Source organism: Arabidopsis lyrata, assembly GCF_000004255.2.
Source record: "Arabidopsis lyrata subsp. lyrata unplaced genomic scaffold ARALYscaffold_1, whole genome shotgun sequence".
In the NCBI taxonomy this organism is placed as follows: Eukaryota; Viridiplantae; Streptophyta; class Magnoliopsida; order Brassicales; family Brassicaceae; genus Arabidopsis; species Arabidopsis lyrata.
In genome coordinates this window covers 7,448,260-7,463,742 of record NW_003302555.1, presented here as the reverse complement: position 1 = coordinate 7,463,742, position 15,483 = coordinate 7,448,260, and the positions used below count along the sequence as shown (strand labels likewise).

General features: G+C 35.9%; 3 protein-coding genes across 4 annotated transcripts; all 3 read right to left on the bottom strand.

Moving 5' to 3' along the window:
• Positions 1 to 3: 3 nt before the first annotated feature.
• Positions 4 to 3,733, bottom strand: LOC9326309 (leucine-rich repeat receptor-like protein kinase PEPR2). Of its 2 annotated transcripts, none has more exons than XM_021012020.1 (2): positions 551 to 3,733; positions 4 to 450 (listed from the first exon to the last, which is right to left on the bottom strand). In XM_021012020.1, the coding sequence occupies exons 1-2, from the start codon at positions 3,435 to 3,437 to the stop codon at positions 302 to 304; spliced, it is 3,036 nt and encodes a 1,011-aa protein (XP_020867679.1). In that variant the 5' UTR covers positions 3,438 to 3,733; the 3' UTR covers positions 4 to 301. The 2 variants fall into 2 exon arrangements, with proteins under 2 accessions (XP_020867679.1, XP_002890247.1); XM_002890201.2 differs by having other exon boundaries at positions 4 to 464; positions 551 to 3,732.
• Positions 3,734 to 8,361: 4,628 nt separating this feature from the next.
• Positions 8,362 to 12,302, bottom strand: LOC9326308 (D-3-phosphoglycerate dehydrogenase 2, chloroplastic). Its single transcript, XM_021011242.1, is given in 5 exon segments — positions 8,362 to 9,263; positions 9,266 to 9,337; positions 9,340 to 9,433; positions 9,532 to 10,019; positions 11,469 to 12,302. Coding segments are annotated over 5 exon segments (1,869 nt in total). The 5' UTR covers positions 12,088 to 12,302; the 3' UTR covers positions 8,362 to 8,667.
• An 817-nt stretch (positions 12,303 to 13,119) lies between these two features.
• On the bottom strand, positions 13,120 to 14,579 carry LOC9329028 (ESCRT-related protein CHMP1B). The gene is made up of 2 exons (XM_002890199.2): positions 14,065 to 14,579; positions 13,120 to 13,588 (listed from the first exon to the last, which is right to left on the bottom strand). Exons 1-2 carry the CDS (start codon positions 14,387 to 14,389, stop codon positions 13,302 to 13,304), a joined length of 612 nt encoding a protein of 203 aa, XP_002890245.1. The 5' UTR covers positions 14,390 to 14,579; the 3' UTR covers positions 13,120 to 13,301.
• Positions 14,580 to 15,483: the final 904 nt, after the last annotated feature.

The following is a 15,483-nucleotide window of genomic DNA, read 5'->3' as shown; positions in this document are numbered from 1 at the left end:
ATATGTTTCTCAAATCTTCAAGGTTACTCAACGGTGGTTACAATTAAATTAGTAGTTACAAAGAACGTGAACTATATAAACCTGCAAAATATGAAACTAGTGAACTGAACCAGAAGTGCTTACAAAACTTTTTAAATCAGTCAAATCTTTCACCACATCTCGCATGGATGGTCTGTTCTCCGGCCTCTTGTCTGTACATCTAAGAGCCAAGTCTGTGACTTGGATTGCTTGTTCCCTAAGCTTCGTATCCAGAAGCTCATCCACAAGTGTTGGATCAACGATTGGACCAACAGTATCGTCTTCATCCTCGTAGCTGCTTAATACAGATCTGACCCAGCTCACAATATTGATATCTTCTGGGAAAGATCTGTCCACTGCTCTCTTTCCCGTTACCAGCTCGAGCAAAACAACTCCATAACTGTAAACATCTGATTCCTTGCTCCTCACCGTCTTGTACGCATTTTCTGTTTGTTACAAAAATGGTCAGGGCATGAATAAGGTAACGGTGAACAAAATACGAACGTGTTATGTTGAGAAGTAGTATGTGTACCTGGTGCAATGTACCCAGTTGTGCCAGTAACGGTGGCTGTTGAAACTGTTGAGTCATCTAGAATCCGAGCCAAACCGAAATCTCCAATGTGAGGCTCCATATCCGAGTCCATGAGTATGTTCTCTGGTTTGATGTCACGGTGAATTATTGGTGGATGACAATCATGGTGTAGATACGCCAGTCCATGTGAAATCCCAAGGGCTATGTTGAACCGTGTAGACCAGTCAAGAACTGCTTCTCCTTGATTACCTCTGTGCAAAACGTCGTGTAGGCTTCCTTTGGGCATGTACTGATACAGCATTAAGCCATCTTCTTTCCTCATCCAAAATCTTTCTAACCGAATGAGATTTCTGTGCCTGACTAGCCCGATTGTTTCGATCTCCCTCTTCATATTTCGGTTTGCGCGTATGTGTTCCGCAAAGAAGAGTTTCTTCACGGCGTATTCTTCGCCTGACCCTAAAGAAGCTCTGTAAACAACTCCATGAGCTCCTCTTCCAATGATGTACTTGTCATCTAGATTGTCAGTGGCTGCTAGAACTTTGTTCAGCAACAAGGACAGACCTTCCTCTGCGAGGATATTAGCATCTTCTGTCTTGGCTCCTCTTTTGCCGCGGCAAAAAAACAAAACGATAGCAAAAAGCAAAGCCACTACGGATAGAGATGACGCAGCTGCTATAAGGGCGATCTTCCAGGTGCTAAGTTTGACTTGACCTTTGCAAGATTTAAACTCGTTGCGGGTTATGGCACTCACTGAGTAAGAAGGTTGAATGCAGAGGTCTGGATTTCCCGAAAACTTTGAAGAATTTGATATCAGATTTACTGGTATTGGACCCGTGAACTGATTATACGAGACGTCAACTTGATTCAATGAATTAAGACTTTGAAGAGCCGATAATGACCCTGTCAACTTGTTGTTGGATATGTTGAGCCGTTCAAGATTGATAAGAGCCCCCAGTGTGGTTGGAATCTCACCCGTAAATACGTTCCCACTGAGGTCTAAGCCATAGCGTAGACTCTTCAACAAACCAACCGAGGAAGGAATCTCACCTCCAAAAGCATTTCGAGCCATCCGCAGATCTGAGAGGCGGTCAAGCTCTGCCAAGAACGGTGGAATGGCTCCTAGAAAATTATTGTCACTGAGAACTAAAGTGGACAAGCTTTTCCAGCTTCTGAAGCTCGATGGAACAGAACCGTTCAATGAGTTGGACCCAACATCAAAATACAGAAGTCTCGCACAGCCTGATAGCTGGGATGGCAGAGGACCTTCCAGATGATTATGTGAAAGATTCAACTGTCCAAGGCTTTGCAGATTTCCCAGTTCTGGAGGTATCAGACCCGTGAGTTTGTTTCGAGAAAGGTCAATGGTCAAGAGATTTTTACAGCTTCCCAAGCTGTGCGGGATGGACCCTTCAAAGCTGTTGCTTCCGAGGTTCACATAGGAAAGACTCTCAGGGAATTCCGGAAGAACACCTGAAAGTTTGTTATCTTCAAGTCTGACTCTCTCAAGGGTCTTACACTGATGAATAGACGCTGGAATATTACCATGAAGCTGATTAGAACCCAAGATGAATATTCTCAACTTGTGTCCATGGCAGAGATTGGGTGGTATCTCCCCGGTAAAACGGTTACCAAGAAAGTCCATCTCCTCTAAGCTTTGATTCATGCCTAAACTCATTGGTATCTGTCCATAAAAGCTGTTGTTAAAAAGCGTAAGCTTCTTAAGGTGTTTCAGCTGAGTTACTTCAACTGGTAGTTCCCCGGTGACAGTGTTGTTATAAATGAGCATCTGTGTCAGACTCTGAATCTTCCATATGCCAATAGGAATCTCACCGGACAGCTTATTAACAAAAAGCTCCAGGCTTTGTAGCTTCTTTAGCATACCCAATGCAGGTGGTAACTCGCCTTGGAGCTGGTTGTCGTTCAGCTTCAAGGTTTCCAAGCTGCTGCAGTTCCCAAGCTCTTGAGGTATATTCCCGGAGAGACCATTCCCGGAAAGGTCAATAAGCGAAACCTTTTTTAACAAACCCAAGGATGATGGGATTGTACCTGTCAAGTTGCATTTCACCATGAGTAAAGAGTGAAGACTAGTGCACTTGCCAATTTCAGGTGGAACTCCGCCTTGGAAATCATTGAACGACAGATCTAACGTCACCAACTTCTTGCAGTTGCTAGAACCAAAATGAAGCCTCCCTCCAAGGCTGTTGTTACTGACAAACAACTCACCAAGATTCTCAAGTAGATTGAGACTTGCTGGCAAAGAACCATCAAACATGTTGTTGTTCAAAGCCATATATTCCAGCTTAGTGCAGTTCCCAATCGACTCAGGAATGGTACCAGACAAGTTATTATAAGACAACCTCAGATCTACGAGGTCTATCAACCGACCAATACTTGCAGGAATCAGACCACTAAGATTATTACGATCAAGATACAGAAACGTCAAATTCTGCAAGCTACCAAAAATATCAGGAATCTCTCCAGAAAAGCCATTGTTAGACAAATCCAAATACTCAAGTGAAGTACAGTTTCCTAAAGTGGAAGGCAATAAACCAGAGAAAGTGTTAAGACTGAGATCCAAAGTGACCAAGCTCTTAAGCTCCCCAATTTCAGAACTTAATTGGCCTGAAAGCCCAGAAGCACTCAAATTAAGGGTCTCGACATTACCAGAGTGATCACAAATGACACCAAACCAGTTATTATCACAGGGAGTGGTTTGAGATGTGTTATTCTTCCATGTCGAAGTTACTTCAAGTGGGACGTTATCAAAGTGGTTAAGAAGCGAGAGTAAGGCCATACCATCTGAGTTTAAAGAGGAGACAGAATCTATACGGAAATGGACAAAGAGAGAGGAAAGCAGAGCAATTTCGACAAACCCAAGATTCCTCATTTGAGATTAGAGCTCAAGAGACTGAAACTCGCACCTCACTCACCAACCCTTGAACCCAGAATGAGATGGGGGAAAAAAAAAAAGAGAGAGCTTGATTTGAAAGGGTTTCTGGATTTAATGACCGGAATAGATTGCATTATTTAAGAAACGATCGATGCGTTTGGCGAGAGAGAAAAAGAGCGCGCTTTTTGGTTTACTCGTCAGAGATTGTGAACCTAAACAGACTTTACGAATTCGCGACTTCAACGCTGGCTGTTTCGTGTTCATTTCTCGCCATTTTCACTACTCGGAGACTCTTGTCATCTTTCTTTTATTTTATTTTGTTTTTACTTCAAAAAATTTATTAAATTTTCCATTTTCCACGTTTTTTTTTTCATTCTCCTTCGGGTTCGGGGGTTGTTATTTGACATTTGATCCTCCTACTGTTACTTTGTTAGGTTTAAATCTTTCGTAAAACATTATAATGTATATAACAATTTAATTGACATGTCTTGTCTCTGCCCTCTATACACACAAAAATGTTTTCAAAACAACACTTAAACTGATTGACAGATAAATTTTGATCTTCCCTGTTAAGAATACTAGGTTATGAACCCCGCGATATCGCGGGGGAACTCATTTTCAACAAATATATTTTATTACGTTTATGTATTAAATTATTATTATAATATATTCAAATAATTGAATTATTATATAAAATTAACTATGTCTTAAAGTTATATCGTAAATATTTTCTAAAGATATTAAAAAAAATTTATGAATAAAAATGTAAAAAAAAAATTATGATTAAAAAACACTTTTGAAACATTTTTTGTGAATATAAAATTATTTATAAGTGACAAAATAACTAACAAAGAGTTAAAATATAGAGAGGAAAAATTCTAGCGGGTCAAAACCAAAATGATATAAAAACACAACCAGAAAAATAACCGTCAACACAAAAAGTAACCGTCAATATTTTAACGAAGAGTTGCTATAAAAAGACATAACCGAGAAAAAATAACCATCGATATTTTAACGGAAAGTTGCGATAAAAAACACAACTGAGAAAAAATAACCATCAATATTTTAACGAAAAGTTGCGATAAAAAGACAAAACAAAAAAAGTAAATGTCAACATTTTTACGAAAAGTTATGATAAAAAGACACTTCAGAAAAAATAATTGTCAACGAAAAATGTAACTGTAAATATTTTAAAGAAGAGTTGCGATAAAAAGACACAACCGAAAAAAAATAACAGTCAATATTTAAACAAAAAATTGCGATAAAAAGACACAAACGGAAAAAAATAACCGTCAATATTTTAACGAAGAGTTGCGATAAAAAGACACAACCGAGAAAAATAACCGTCAATATTTTAACGGAAAATTGCGATAGAAAGACACAACCGAGAAAAAGAAACCGTCGATATTTTAACGGAAAGATACGATAAAAAGACAAAAACAAAAAAAGAAACCGTCAATATTTTAACTGAAAGTTACGATAAAAAGACACAACCGAAAAAATAACCATCAATTAAAAATTGTAACCGTAAATATTTTAACAAAGAGCTAGGACAAAAAGATACAACCGAGAAAAAATAACCGTTAATATTTTAACGAAAAGTTGCGATAAAAAGACACAAACGAGAAAAGTAATGTTAATATTTTAACGGAAAGTTGCGATAAAAAGACACAACCAAAAAAATAATCGTCAATGAAAAAAATAACCGTCAATATTTTAACGAAGAGTTGCGATAAAAAGACACAACCGAGAAAAAATAACCGTCAAACTTTTAACGGAAAGTTGCGATGGAAAGATACACACAAAAACAATGACCGTCAATATTTTAACGGAAAGATACGATAAAAAGACACAACCGAAAAAATAACTGTCAACGAAAAAAGTAACCGTCAATATTTTAACGAAGAGTTGCGATAAAAAGATACAACCGAGAAAAAATAACTGTCAATATTTTAGCAAAAATAGCAATAAAAGACACAACCGAGAAAATAATAACCGTCAATATTTTAACAGACAAAAAAAGACACAATCGAGAAAAAAATATCGTCAATATTTTTAAAAAAGTTATGATAAAAAAACAGAAACGAAAAAAGTAACCGTCAATATTTTAATGGAAAGTTGCGAGAAAAAGACACAACCAAAAAAATAATCGTCAACGAAAAAAAGAACCGTCAATATTTTAACAGACAAAAAAGACACAATCGAGAAAAAAATATCGTCAATGTTTTAAAAAAAGTTATGATAAAAAACAGAAACGAAAAAAGTAACTGTCAATATTTTAACGGAAAGTTGCGAGAAAAAAACACAACCAAAAAAATAACCGTCAACGAAAAAAGTAATCGTCAACATTTTAACGGAAAGTTGCGATAAAAAGACACAACCGAGAAAAAATAATCGTCAATATTTTAATGGAAAGCTGCGATAAAAAGACATAAACGAATAAAGTAACAATCAATATTTTAACGGAAAGTTGCAATAAAAAACACAACCGAAAAAAAACCGTCAATATTTTAATGAAGAGTTGCGATAAAAAACACAAAAAACCGTCAATATTTTAATGAAGAGTTGCGATAAAAAACACACCCGAAAAAATAACCGTTAATATTTTAACGGAAAGTTACGATAAAGAGACACAACCGTTCAAAAGTGCAAAATGCATTTATTGAGGTTGTTATTTTGGTTAATAAAACCAATTTGATATGTAGTCTAATGGTTGATGTAAAATAATTTCGTAGTATTACTAACTATACAAAAAATGAAATGAAATTATATAGTGGAAACTGGAAAGACGTAACTTTAAATGAATAAATGCAACTATAAAGATAGAACTGTAAACTGAAAAGATACGACTGTAATTGAACAAATATAACCGTAAATAATTCAACGAAAATTGAAAGAGAAAATTCAATAAAAAGACATAACCGAAAAAAAATAACTGATTTAAACGAAAGGTTGCGATAAAAAGACGCAACCGTTCAGATGTGCAAATGGTATTTATTAGATTGCTATTATATATAGATTAAGATAGTGGAGCACTCATCAAATCCACTTGTATATATATCGCTCTTTTATGGAATAATGTTTTCTCTCATGATTATAAAATAAGATAACACGCATTCTCAACTTACACTCAAGGAAAAAAGATACTCAGCTACACGAAGTATAACGGAATACATGGCTACACATGCCAAGTTTAAAAATGTACAACCAACTACACGAACTAAATGTATTGCATGCCCACATATACCAACTATATGACGACATGTGGTCAACATCACGAACATCTTATTCTAGTATACTAATCATCGAAATCCGGCGTTGACCATCGTTGACCGGTATTGACCAACAAAAATATTCAATTTTTTTTATATTTTAATATTAAAAACAAAAACAAAAAATTATTCTATTAAATCTTTTATTGTATTGTATAATTAAAGAGGAAAACACATTCTATATAGTATATTCAACTTAAATAAGTTTTGTATATATATTTAATAAATTGATTATTATAATTAGTTAGTTTTTTTCAATTTCAAAACTAAAATAAAAGTGAAATAAAAATAATTAAGCGAATTCCTTATTTTTACATTGTCAATAAAAACATTAACTTCTTATTTTATAAATGTTTTTGCTAAAATCAATATCGTTAGATTTTTTATTTGCTATATATTAAAAAAAACAAATTACGACCTTTTTTTTGTTATTTATCCGTTATTACGAATTTTTTTTAATAATTTTAATTACATAAATTAATAATATATTAAAGTTAGACTAAAGAGTATGTAAAATTTTCTATGTTTTTAACTATGTATTATGATTTTGATTTTAGCAAAAAAAACTTAATATTTTTTAAACATGCAAACTTTAGATTAAAGAGTCATATACTCAATTTTTCTTAAGAAAATAATAAAATTTATTTCATTTCACTTTTAGTTTAGTTTTGAAGTTAAAAAAATTAACTAATTATTAAAATCACTACCGGTCAATACTAAAAAAGTTAACTAATTACCAAAAATTTTTTTTTGAATATTTACTAAAAAAATTAACTAATTACTAAAAATTTTTTTGAATATTTTTGTTGGTCAATGCCGGTCAATACCGGTCAACAATGTTCTACGCCGGATTTCGTTGATTAGTGTACCGAAATAAATGTTCGTGATGTTAAGCACATGTCGTCATATAGTTGGTATATGTGGGCATGCAATACATTTAGTTCGTGTAGTTGGTTGTACATTTTTAAACTTGGCATGTGTAGCCATGTATTCCGTCATATTTCGTGTAGCTGAGTATCTTTTTTCCTACACTCAATTATCATCTTTAAATTGATTTTTTTTTTTTTTTTTAAATTCATTCCACCAGCATAACTCAATCATTCGATGTGCACCATAACATATTATAAACTATGTAATTCCTTAATTTAATTCAATTTGGTCACATGGTATTAAGAAGTCAAAAAGTCTCACTGAAGGATTATACTTTCTTTAATGTATACAATCTTCATTTTAACACGTTGATTTTGAAAATATCTTATTGTCCATGTCCATTTCGATTTTAAGTTGGTTGGTCGTCACTTTTGTAGGTCCCAAACGAATTTAATAACAACTTCTATATATGGTTTCCATCACCAAACCCTATAAGAATTATACTAGAGTCCATTTATTCATAGTTGACAAATTTACATCTAAAGGGTTTAGAGAGTGGTCCTTGTTCTTGTCTTCTATCAGTTTTCTTTTGTTTGAATTTCCTTCAAAGATCAAAGAATGTTGAAAATTGAAAATAACTTCAAAGGATTTTCACATTGGATTATAAAAAAAAAAGATTTCAATGAGGTTTGGAAATTGCACATTTTGTCTCAAGTTCACAAGGCCACCTACACCCTAAGACTAAAACCCCAAAGGCCCAAATGCGACAATCCATAGAGTAGTGAAAAGGGAATTTTATTTTAAAGTCCAACGGTTCATCGTAAAATATAGGCCCTAAACACACATTTCTTGGACATCAAGAAACAAGAGAAACATGACATTAGCCAAAAGCATTACATACCATAAGAAATCAAAACAAGAACATTGTAATAGTACCAAGAGACTCACACTCACTCACAATGCCACAGATTCTCTACAGCTTAACAACCACAGGATAAAAAAAAAAAACAACCACAGGATAAAACACCTTAATCCGGGTCACAGTTTTATTCTTCTTACACCACAATGCAACTCCATCTCAAACTTTATAGTTTCAGAAACACAAACTCTTCAATCGCAGAGACGCCCCCAATCCTCTCAAGTGTTTTGTTGTCTGGTTCTTCATCAACTCCAATCGCCATTATCGCTTGTTTCCTCAAGACCGTTCTTCCAACACTCATGAAATTCACATTCACGTTTTGTTCCCCAAGTATGTGACCAACCTGTCCAATCATCCCTGGTTGATCCACTTGCCTGCACAGTATCAGATTCCCTTCAAGGCTCACATCCACACCAAATGATCCGACACAAGTTAAATGCGGAACTCCGTACTTCACCTTCCCTTCGATACTTATATCACCAGAATCAGAGACAGCACCAGCGAAGTTCGATTCCACATTCAAAATCTGAACTTGGATGGAATCAACAGGGTACTCCGGTGATGAATCAACCACCATTCGTTCCTCACTAATACGAAGACCCTTTTGTTTAGCTATGAAATCCGCATTCACAAGGTTGACATATGAATCTGAGATCGGTTCAATGATTCCCTTTGTGATCATTGCACGAAGTAGTCTAGTATCCAAATCATCTCGGTTCCGAGCTGACCGATACACCACCCTAATGGACTGTACTCCTTTACTCCAGATGCTAATTGGACAGCTAACCTCCCTAGCTTCTCAGCTAAAACAATGTATGGAGTCAACTCAGATAGAACTCAGGATCAACCATTGGAGCATTGACCGCAGTAGCTGATAGCTCGCCTCTTAATGCCCCTGCTACAGCCTCTGCTATCTCGATGGCTACACCTTCCTATAAAGATCAAGAAATCTCATAATGGAATCTATAAACTCGAAAAGAAGTGTAGAGAGATGAAATAAGTAACACCAAGAAGATCAAGAAAGTGATACCTGAGCTTCTTTTGTGCTAGCTCCAAGATGAGGTGTCACAGTAACATTTTCATGCTGAATCAATTTGCTGTCTTTCGATGGTGGTTCCTCACAGAACACATCTAATGCTGCCTGAGCAACAATTCCGGCATCAAGAGCTCTGACGAGCGCATCCTCATCGATGACACCACCTCTAGCGACATTAATGAGACGAACACCTTTCTTCATCTTCGAGAAGGTTTCGTCGTTGAAGACCTTTTTGGTGGCCGGAGTTAAAGGCATGTGGAGGGAGACGAAATCGGCGGTGGAGATAGCTTGATCAAAGGAGACAAGATCGACGCCGAGAGCTCTGGCTCTGTCAGCTGGCGCGTAAGGGTCGTGGGAGATAACGTTCATGCCTAGACCCTTGGCTCTTCTCGCCACCTCCGTCCCGACTTTCCCGAAACCCATCACGGCTAAGGTTTTTCCGACGAGAGATACGCCGACGTACTTGCTCCTCTCCCATTTTCCTGTAAAAATCTCCAAATGTCAAAACTTTCAGAAACCAACTCGGTATTACTTGACGGAGGAGTTAACGAAGTTTCAACTCAAATTGTTTTTATTTATATAAAAACAAAATTACTAACTCGCAAGGAAATAACCTCTATTTTTACAATAAGTGATTTTAAGTCAAAATAATTATTACTGCTTAGACGAAATAATCGTATAGTTTGTCCAAAAAAATAAATAAAAAATAATAGTCTCTTTACTTTGTCAGTTTCTGAATCTATCTTATATTGATTCCACCCTTTTTTTTGTCTCTACTGACAATTCCACCTTAACAGTACCAGAATCAAATAATTGAGTCTAATCAATAATGAATATTTTTAATGACCCACTTGTATATTGTGTATTCTACAAATTTGTATTATTGTAAAAAGACTCCATATTATTATGTTAATCAAGATTCTACTATACGCCGAATCAATAATTTAGGTAATTAAAAAACTGTAATTAAATAATAACGAATATAAAGTTAAGAAAAGAGAAAATAAGACAACAAAGTCTTGAGAAAATAATTTAGCCATAATGTTCAAATTTCCAAAATGGGTGGAACTGATGAGCTGTGACGCGTGAAAATGAAAGAGATTGTATATCAGGTAATTGAATTATTTCTTCAATTTTGGGATTAATTCGTGATGACAAAACATAACCAGAAGTTTGTAATAAAAGACAAGGAGACTCCAATAATTTAATTTGTGTACTGTGGTTGGTCATGGTGAGAGACTCGGAGGAAAGTAAAATGAAGATGAGAGAGGTCACTAGTGGCCCCAAACATTTTAAACACAGGGCCCAGGCTTTATTTTCTGCAGTAAATGGACCCATATTTTACATTTGACAGGTTCGTTTGTTTTTTCCATCTTACAGGGAGAGGATAAACATGATTTCCACTTTTGTTCTACTTACGTAAACCAATTTTATCTCTGCTTCTAATATGACTTTTCTACCATCCAATGAGAAATTGCCACTTCTATGACATATTGCATAACTCCAACATCACTGAGCAATTATTACGAAGAAGCACTAACGCTACGCCACTATATTGGAATTATTCAAATGGACCATTAACTCTTCTCGATATAATAATATATGATAACCAAAACGAAATAGAAATTTATAATACTTAACTATCAGAATAATCAATGATGATTAACGAAACCCGTACAAGTATAACCAATATATCTAAGAGGGATGTATGAATTTTTCTCCTTTTTTTTTGTAATCAAGAAATTTTGTACTTCAGATCTCGTAATCTTTCTAGACTAAAACATATTAGATTAGTTTTTTTTACCATGCCCGGTACTCTATCTAACTCGTGGTGAAATATATAAACTTTAAATTAATCTAGGTATGTAAATTAAATGTCGTCCATCAGTGTCTCAAAATCATTTTTAAAAAAGGGCTAATTGGGAACATACCGGCTTTAATAGAAGCGTCGGCCTGAGCGACGTTACGTGCCATACAAGCAAGCAAAGCAATTCCATGTTCGGCAGCGGCCACCGTATTAGCCGTCGGAGCATTAACCACCAAACAGCCGTGCTCCGTTGCCGCCTGCAGATCAACATTGTCAATCCCAACTCCGGCTCTTCCGACCACTTTCATCCGCCCCTTCGCCGCCTCAAACACTTCCCTCGTCACTTTTGTTCCACTTCTCACGATCAGAGCGTCACTCTCTGCCACTTTCTTCTTCAGATCCTCTGGTGAAAGATCGTAAGAGCAGTCAACGTCACCGAATTCCCTGAGGAGATTCACGCCGGCTTCTCCGAGTTTCTCGGCGACGAGGATCCTCGGCTTTGGAAGCGTTGGGTTGTATTCATCAGAATCAGATCCGATGGTGGAGAATTGGTTATCCTCTGTTAACGTCGTTTGCTCGACGGTTTTTAAGGCGGCGCTTGTGGCCGTTAGTTTGACGCTTGTTGCGTAACGGCGGTGGAGGAAAACAGGGAGGACGGCGAATCGAGAAGATGGTGACGGTGACGGAGACGTCCACCGTGAGTTGACGGCTTTGACGGACGAACAAGAAGTTGAAAATGCCATGACTGCTTTTTTTTTTTTTAACTATGATTGGTTGTTGTGAGTGTGTGAAGAAGGACTAACGTGGTTAATATAGAGCTTACATGAGGTAATGGATGAGTTTTAATTTAATCTTTCTCATTATGGTCAAAATTAAAAATAAGTCTACCAAAATTATGTAAGATACGTTAAGTTGAATAGTAGTTTGTTTGGTAAAAGAGTATATAAAATGAGAAGCACATGCACTCAGAGTAGGGCGTTCTTGTCTTCTTCTTTTTTTTTTTTTTTTTTTTTTTGTAAACGAGTAGGGCGTTCTTGTCTAGGTACATCATTGTCTCAAAAAAAAATCATATATAGTATATAATAAAACATTCATTTACACGTTCAATTATATAATTGTTAATATAATTTTAACACTAAAATACATTGTCATCTATATTAGTATATTGTGGTTAATAATCATCATCATGTGCATCCTTATTAATAAAAGAAAAATAATTGGCGACCAATCTTTTCTGTGATTCTCCACTAAAATGATGGAGTTTTCCAAAAGCATCTTTAAAGTTTAAACCATAACTATATGTTTCTTTTGTTTTTTGTTGCAGTAAAAATAGATTCTAACCTTTCCATTTTTTCACTTATGATTAATAATATACTTAAAATTTATTCATTTACAAGTGTATATATATAAAAAAAAAACATGCAAGAAGAAAGACCTTGGGGCGTCAAAAGGAAAAACAAAACACTTGCAGTGAACAAGACATGGGAGAGAGAGGCAGACTTCACCAAATCCTCCTCCCACCAATTTGACAACTGCAACATAACGCAAACGCAAACCCAGAATACCGTAAACATTCTTATCTTCTTGCATCCCCAACACCCTCAGTCCTTCGTCTGTTTAACATTCCAAGATCAATCAAAACCTTTGTGCTCATTTTCAAAATCAAATTAAGTCCAGTGTACTCTTTATGGACCTGGAAAATTTGGTGAAACTACTACTACCAGAGAGATCATCAAGAGAATTAACATTTGTACCACAATCCGAAGTCTGAACCATTGAGCAGTTTAATGAAATTTCTCATTTTAAAAGCACACTCAAGGTTAAATATAAACAAAGGCATATTCCAAGGTGAGCAATTTAATTTACACAAACATTCCCATTACGTTCAGGGATTAATAGCATCAACATCTTTATAAGTAAGTAGAATCCAAACACATTTTTTTGTTAGGTTAGTTAATTATCCTCTGGCTTTAAGCTCGGCAAGTCTCCTAGATAAATCGTCCTCCTCAACTTTCTCTTCAGTGTTGGTAGGAATGGCATGACCAGCAGGCTGAGGCAGTCCAACAGAAACTTCAAGACCGTAATCATCTGCTACTTGCTGCATCAAGCTGTTGACTTCTCCTTCTGGAGTCGACAATGAAGAGGAACCAGCCATTGCATTCTCCATAAACTCAGCTTGGACTTCCATGTTCACAAACTGTTTCTCAAACGAATCCATAGTCTCTGACATCTTCTGTAAGTTGCCTGTTGCAAAGAACAAACCAGAAGATGATAACCTGAGTTGCTACAGTACAATGTATAAGAGTATTATATGTAGTTAACCCCTATCTTCTTCTCCCGCTATACTACACTTAACAATAGGAGAGCAATGCAACCGAAATTGATCACAGATCACAAAACAACCATGACAGTGAGCTATTTGTGTTTCCATGAAACAATGTTCTCCTCTCAACCAAAAAACCATTCAAATCTAGATTACTTTAACATGTACAAATACGCCCTGAACCATGGTGTTTACTAGTTCAATTCAAGCTAATCTAATATTTCATCAAAACCATAATATCCTTCAATCAGCAAAAACAGCAACAAGGAGCAGAATTTATCCATCTATACTATAATGCAATGAGCACCACAAAGCCAGATTGATGGGAAAACGAAAAATGTCAGTTAATTGGATCAAAGATAAGAGATTGCTGAAAAGTAACAATAATGTGAAATACCAGTGGCAAGAGTCGATTCGAGTGATTTGACAATGTTAGTCATCGATTTGGTGATGGTAGCCATCTTAGCCTGGGTATCGAGCCGAGCTACAACAGCGTCCAGGCGAGAAGAGAGACGAAGGTAGTTCATCTGCTCACTGCGTTTGCGAATGGCGTTCTCGGCATAGATCCGAGCACCATCCATGTTCCCTTTCTCAATGGCTTTCTTGACCTTGAGCTTCTCCGACTTCTCCTCTCTTTCGCACTTCCTAGCTTGCCTCTGCAGAGACTTTGACGTGAATTTCAAATCAAAGATTTGGTTCATCAGCTTATCTGTATTACCCATCTCGATCAGTTCTAATCGGAACTCTCTTGTTTGATCAACCGGAAAAAATATGCAGATCGGGAAATTAGGGTTCCTTCGAATTTGAAACAAGATCTCTCAAGCGTGTTTCTTCCGCAGATGAGAGATATAATAAAGGTTTTAACTTCTTTTAAACGACGAAAGCTTTGCTGTTCTGTTCTAAATAGAATTGTACTAACTGGTTAAATTATTCGGTTATATCCGGTTTAGATGTGAATCTGTTAATCCGTCACTGAGGGGTTAGTTGTTAGTATTAAATTACACACTCCTTTTTTTTGTAGTTTCAATTTTTGATTCTTCACCATCCAAAAATTCCAGATATTTGGTATAAACAATAGTAATACTTTTTAATTCATTTGATTTGTACTGGTTTCAACCGTTTTTCTACCGCTTGGGTATTCTCATGAGTTAATTTTGACCCCTGAAAAGAAACTTGCAAGAAAACGATTCTTCTTTAAGTAAAATGTTCTGAACAATGTTCATATTAAAATGCCCAAGTTTTTTGAGTATCCATCCTTTTAAGCAATGATAACGATTATAAAGCTAATAAAGTTTTTAGAAGGAAAAAAAATGGAATTCTACTTAGGAGAATTTGGCAAAAATAATTAGTTAGTACTTAGTACTAGTAATGATAATTATACATTTCCCCCTGTTGAGAATTCAGAAGCTCAAAAGACTTAAACTTTCTAGAGCATGAACCTCATACAACCAAGACTAAAGTAGTTTGGTGCAAAAACGGATTTGTTAAAACAGAGAGGCTTTTGTTGCAGCAAGAAAACAGAGCAGAGAGATATTAGAGATGAGAATAGAGAAGAAGGGAGCACACACACGTTTAACGAGTTCAGCAGTGTCAATGTGACACTACCTACATCTCGCCGAGACCTTGTCTCGGAATCCACTAGAAATGAACAAAGATACAAGAGATATTACAATGTGAAAACACCTTCTCGCTAACACACTAATACTCTGTATCACACCCTTGTTCTAATGAGAAAACCCACCCCAAAGCTAATGCTTTCTATGTGTTCCTCTCTCACCCTCTTTCTACATTGTGTGCTGCTACAATCTCTCTCACG

What these genes read in the sequence shown, in the direction of transcription:
- LOC9329028 (XM_002890199.2), bottom strand. Translation starts at nt 14,389, where the DNA reads ATGGGTAATACAGATAAGCTGATGAACCAAATCTTTGATTTGAAATTC. An exon ending in CGAATCGACTCTTGCCACTG is followed by an intron (nt 13,589 to 14,064) that starts GTATTTCACATT and finishes TCTTTGCAACAG; the next exon opens with GCAACTTACAGAAGATGTCA.
- LOC9326309 (XM_002890201.2), bottom strand. Translation starts at nt 3,437, where the DNA reads ATGAGGAATCTTGGGTTTGTCGAAATTGCTCTGCTTTCCTCTCTCTTT. An exon ending in AACTGGGTACATTGCACCAG is followed by an intron (nt 465 to 550) that starts GTACACATACTA and finishes TGTAACAAACAG; the next exon opens with AAAATGCGTACAAGACGGTG.